This window comes from Struthio camelus, chromosome 8 (genome assembly GCF_040807025.1).
Source record: "Struthio camelus isolate bStrCam1 chromosome 8, bStrCam1.hap1, whole genome shotgun sequence".
Taxonomy (NCBI): Eukaryota; Metazoa; Chordata; class Aves; order Struthioniformes; family Struthionidae; genus Struthio; species Struthio camelus.
In genome coordinates this window covers 15,243,750-15,249,749 of record NC_090949.1, presented here as the reverse complement: position 1 = coordinate 15,249,749, position 6,000 = coordinate 15,243,750, and the positions used below count along the sequence as shown (strand labels likewise).

The 6,000-nt window shown below is 36.3% G+C and overlaps 1 protein-coding gene across 4 annotated transcripts in view; it reads right to left on the bottom strand.

Annotated features, from left to right (window-relative positions):
• Nucleotides 1-383: 383 nt before the first annotated feature.
• The window catches only part of COL11A1 (collagen type XI alpha 1 chain), a 172,597-nt gene continuing 166,980 nt past the window's right edge, over nt 384-6,000 (bottom strand). For all 4 annotated transcript variants that reach the window (XM_068952233.1, XM_068952231.1, XM_068952234.1 and 1 more), the window contains 4 exons: nt 5,672-5,784; nt 4,781-4,849; nt 3,864-4,097; nt 384-2,144 (listed from right to left, as the gene is read on the bottom strand). In XM_068952233.1, coding sequence (XP_068808334.1) covers nt 1,998-2,144; nt 3,864-4,097; nt 4,781-4,849; nt 5,672-5,784 — 563 coding nt within the window. In that variant the 3' untranslated portion in view covers nt 384-1,997. The remainder of the gene's footprint in view (nt 2,145-3,863; nt 4,098-4,780; nt 4,850-5,671; nt 5,785-6,000) is intronic.

Genomic DNA, 6,000 nt, shown 5'->3' with positions numbered 1-6,000 from the left:
AATAAGGTTGCTTGCCTACCTTATGGGATCCTGTGAGGATAAGCACATCATAGATTATGAAGCACTCCAACATTGTAGTTTGTAAGATGGCCGCATAAACCAGTTCAAGTTCTTACCTTGTGTTTCATTGCACTATGTGCAGTTACAAATCTTTATAAACTAAAAAAGAAATTATATAGGTCAGCCCCTGCTGCATACTGTCAATGACAGGATCATCACCTTTGCTATTAACATTTCTCATCCCAGTGCTGTTGCCCAGTGTTTCCCAGAACATGTAGTAAGAGTGGGGTTTTTTTTGTGTTAGGATGGTCTGGAAGCAGAATGATGTTACACTACTGACAGTGGGTGAGAGTTTTGGACTTCAGAAAAACAGAATGACCAATCCAGGTAGACAAGACTTGATTTTATTAATAAAATTTGTATTTTTCCTCTTTGAGGTGACAGTTACAAACTTTGGTTCAAAAATAAAAGAAATTATGAACAGCAAGAAGTTGACTTTTGAAATCTCACTTTTACATGTATAATCGTGCATGAGAAAATACCAGTTGGAAATGAGCCAGCAGAAGCTAGTTCTATTTAATTTAACAATTTATAAGACATAGAAACAAACATTTATTTTCAAATCTTACATATATTATGAAAAATAATTACAAAAGGATTTCTGTTGTAAAGTTAAAATGTAATCTCTACTTCCAGCTACCTGAATGAAATGTTCAGAGGGAAGGCCAAACCATCCTTTTTGTGAGATTTGAATAGCAAATTTTAACACTTTGGGTCAAAAATAGCTCTGTAAGAAGCAGTCCCCTCATATGTTGCTTAGCAACTAGGTAGAATCACATGACCTAGACATATTGCATCCCTGGCCTTCAGTTGAAATAACAAGAAAAAAAATTCATATTAATGGGATGGGCAAATATTGTATAGGACCATTCTGTGGAACTTTAGTATCCCGTTCAGGAAGCAAGTATCCATCATTGCCCACATAAAATTTAAACACTGCAAAAATCCATAAATAATTGTTTAGAATCCAGTTTTAATATTTATGCAGATGAAAGAAGCACAATGGAAACAAATTCAGATGAGATACAAAAAAAAAAAAGGAAAGCTATGGCTAACCAGTGGCTAACCACTTAATTCACATAGATTTTAACAGATCTCTTACACAGAAGTTGTGTTTGGTTTTTTTTTTGCATATTTTCACCACCCCAAAAATATAAACTTACTTATTTTAGGTATATACAGGTATCTTACGTAATCCTGGAATCTGAGAAGAAAATAAGAAGTCTGAGGTATAGCACCATGGAACACCGCACCTCTGGGGGTGCTTTCATTCTTGCAATTCATCATCACTGAGTAATATCAGCAGAAAAGGATTGTTTTGCGTGTGCTGCTCAATATCTTCCAGTTTTGCCACCTGAAATTTTGTTGGTGGCTTCAAATAACACAGCTCTTCAACATCAATATATACAAAGGGATTTTATTATTAATCAGAAAGTGTAATTGGATTCACTGGCAATTACAGCTTTATTTTTCAGAATACATACACAGTATTGACAATGTAGTTTTGTAATTATAAAATAAGAGCCAGATGCAATTCAGAGACACATGCAAGTTTTGGAAATGGACAGAGAAATAACAGTATAGTACTGTACATAGAATAATTACAGTTTATTAAACACACTTTCTTAACACCTTTTTGTTGTAATGGAAGGAGCACCATATCGTTCATTTTTTTTACAGCACCAAAGGAATTCAAAGGGGGGGATGTTCATAAAGTAAGCTCTATGTTGTCTGTCTCTGCCACAGCATCTTTGCCAAATACGTTTAAGTCATGTGATTCTGGCCCTACAAGGGCAACAATTACTTTCTAGATAAGACATACATACACAGCAAGACATATTTTCTATGCCATCCTTATTCAAAACTTGCATGTGGCATGAAGTGGGTTGGTAGCACCAGTGTGCAATGTTTTTGTTGATCTGATCTTTGTCCTAAGCTTAACCAAGGAAACAGACAGGACCGACCTCAAATCCAAACTTCTGGTTCTGATCACCAAAGTCATTGATCATCACATCAACAATAGGCACTTGGTCTATTTTAGGTGTGTTGATTTCAATCACCGTCTTTGCATAGCCCTTTCTTGACTGTTAAAAAAGAAGAAAAACAAATCACAATTATATCAGAGCAGTAAGCATGTGCTACATATCTTCATAGGATACCTCTGAATGTAGAATTTATAAATGATTGCCCTTCATGTGCCAGACATTACAAGCTGTAAAGCATGAAAGTAGGTGTCACATATTGACATTTATATTTTATTAGGATTTTATTTTATTTTACTGGACATTTTGGATTTTAGAAGGAGCTCAGCCCATAGCTTTTTGATTTGCTAAAGTAAGCCCACAGAATTATCTAAGACATTTAATGTTCCCTAGGGAATTCTGAGTTTAGATATGTGTTGTTTAATGAAAAATTATAATACCGTCATAGCAGACTTCTTTGTGAAGAAATCACTAATTAATTCTGAGAGATAGAAGCAAGATCTGCTTATAAGAAGAAAAACTGTAACCTTCTCACAAGATATAACAGCAGCTGCTTGGAAATAAAAGGAAATAGTCTGAAAGGACTGCTAACTGTTGCACTTAAAAACCGAGTTTGAAGATTATAAAATATTAGCCACACCCTTTCTTCCTAATAGAGGGTGTCCATCTCTTTTGGATGTCACCCAGCCAAGTCATGTTAATTATTAGGAATGCATTTGGTTCAGATGGTGTGCTATGTCTTGCTGAGATCCCTCTCAGCTATGCTAGGGTCTTGGAGTTTAGATGAGCATGGAAGTTGTCGATCTGAGCGTTCTCAGCTTAGTGATGGTACTACACCCGAAATCACTTCTACCATCTCTTTGGAGGTCTATACTCACCTACTGTGGGTAATGAAAGCTAAATAAAGATACAGGACATACAGAAGGACTGACATGAAGCAGGCATGTATTAGAATCCCATTACTGAGGTGAGAAGTCTCTGCATCTAGCCTAGCTGTCTCTCTGTCTCAGAGCTGGCTTCAGGTCTCTAATTCTCCGTCACTGATTTCTCAGGAACTGGCTTCAAAATGCTCAAGAACCAGAAAATACCAGAACACCTAATGGGGCTTTAGCTGTCACTTGTTCCTTTGATATTTTTGTTTCAGTGTTCAGTGCAGACCATTCTGCTTCTGAAGAGAGATAAGATTTGCTATGCCTGCAAAGATCCTATTAGAGAGGCGGTCAGAGAGCTGTTACATGTTTGCACAGTGACGTTAGCAGGGTTGAGAGAGAAGTATGAAAGGTACAATCCATGGACTTCAGCTAGCTTTGGTTACTAAAACTGAGAAAAGGAAATACAGTGTCACATATAAAACTATGCAGTCAATTCACCACATTTGGTATATACATGTGCCTCAGTTAATACATGTTTTTACTGAATTCACTAAGTAATCTGTCTGTGTATGCCTTGATTTTGAGTATAAATATATTCTGCTGATGGGCTGCCTCTTCTGATGATGTTTGTTTGCTTCTGTTCTTCTCTTATACTCTGTGCATACTAGGAAAAAGTGTAGTTTCAGCACATTGGTGCTCACAGCCTGTATCAATGCCAGGTTAGTTCCATTTCTGTTACTTGGCTTATGGTAAATATTTTAGGTACATATATGAAAATTAAGTGAGGGACTATCTACTGTAGTTAAAATCTACTAAAAGGCAGCGTATTAAAAATGAAGTCTTTAAAAAGCTTTTCTCAGAAGAAAGCTGGGAAAAGAATGAATTAGTTTGATTTGTACTTTTAATTGAGAGGTTAGTTTAGTAAAGAATATTCTGAATCTCTACTTACTGCACAGCCATCGTGAAGAGCTTTAATGTAAGGATTGTTGTCATAGGACATCTCTTCATCATTTGATCCTAAGAATCTCAGTGCTTTGTCATAGCTGTCAGATGATGCATCATGCCAAGCTACTGACTGATGACAATTGTAAGTGAAATTTTGTCTGGCAGAGGCACTCAGTAGTTTCAGGAATGTCATTTGGACCATATTAATGGAATTGCCTTCAACATCCAAATAAGAAAGCTGGAAAATATAAAAAGTCATATGAACATTTAGCTATTTCCTTTTCTAAAATGCAAAACTACAAATTATTGGTGACAAAAGAACCACATAACAGGCCTTAACATAAAATCAACCAACACATACCATTTTATTGGATTTTTAAGTTCAGTAAAGCTATGACTCAGTAAACAGATTTTCATGTTGTAGCAATATATTTAAGATGAAGAACTATATCTTTTAGCTTCATTCTAATGGGAGAGACAGAGAATTAACCCTACCATATAGTGTAAAACAGCAACATCTTTGAGAACTTGGTTTTGGTTAATTATAATGTTATGCCAGCCTGCAGTCTCAGTTTTGCATACTCACTGTATCTCGTTACCCACAATGGGGCAGGGGATCTGTACTCCAGTTGCTTTACTAAGGTTCAGCGGTGTTGCATACTCCACCAGAAGCCAGATCCTAGCCATCAGTTGTGCAGATGACCATAGGCATCGTTGTGCATTTGCAGTATAATGGCACAATACAGAGCAGCTCCTGCTGTCCAGTGGGCAAAAGGCCATGTGGCTGCTCTCATATTTAGGACAAAAGGGCTGGGGCTGAAGAGTCTTTTTTTTTTTTTATCATCTGATTAAAATTCCTTGGGATCTGTTGATCACTGATAACATGAATTTGATTTGTGAATTACTGCATGTTGTGCTTACCAGTTTGCCTCTCTTAAATTCACTAAACCAAGATCCTGGATTCTCCTTTGGCCATGATGAAATTCTAACCTGTGTGGTAAAACACCAGAGTCTGTAAATATTTAAAGCATATAACAGCGATGAAAGTTTTAAACTACCTGGGACAAACTTCACATCAGATGGCAAACAGTCATTCTTTCTGAGATTTCAGCCTCTCTAAAGCTCTAAAATAGGATGTTTTTCTTGGATAGAATGCCTTCAGATTAGTGACTTTAAATATAATACGAGATGATAGTGTATAAAGAGAGATAATTCTATTTAAGGGAGATGCTGTTGTCATCTCTTAACGTTCAGGCAAATCGCTGGTATAAATGGTTCCTGTGAAGAGTGTCTAAATTAGAGTTTTCACTGATGTTGACGCTGATAGATCTCTCTTGCTTAGACAAGCTTTTAGAAAGCCTTCCTCTTCACCATGTGCCCCTTAAAGGTAATTTATAGCAATGAGTGAGGACACTGCTAATATGTAGTGTTTTACCTGTACTATGCATAGGTACAACTGAATAGGTGCAAGTGAACTGATAAGAAAAACATTTTAAGAGTTTATCTTTTCAATGTCAGTCACCTGATTTTGCAGTCTAAAGCCTGACTGCACAGCTGTGTTGCATCCTGAAATGCACTGAAAGGTTAGTAAGCAGGTGCATAAAAACCTGATCTAAGCAAATGAGTAAAAATGCTATTTGTTGACTGTGTGTATCGTTTTACTGCTTCATTCAGATTTATGCAAATTTAAATGTAATAATTAGCTTGTAAGAAAGACAGATAAATGAAAATGTGACAGTTTAACTATCCTGTTTAGTTCAACATTGCAACAGTATAGGCAACAGCCAATGGAATACACAGATTGGTACTTACTCCTTCAGATTTCTTATCTGGATAGATGCAAGTTTCCCCACCGGCTGTGAAATTGCAGTACACTTTGAAGGAGTCTCCAGAACAGCCCTGGTTAGGATCAATCCAATATTCCCCTAAAAAAATGAGAAAAGATTTGCCTTAGATGATGGAAATGGCATTTGGAAGATCCAGGTTTTACTGCTACATATTGATCCTCCAGAGTTTGAAGCAAAGAGTTATTTTAATGACGAGGAAAAAACATTTTTTCTGTCTTGTGTTTTTTGTTGTTGTTGTTGATAAAATATAAGACCAGGATCAAACTCTTATTTTTAATTCATGATATTTATTTT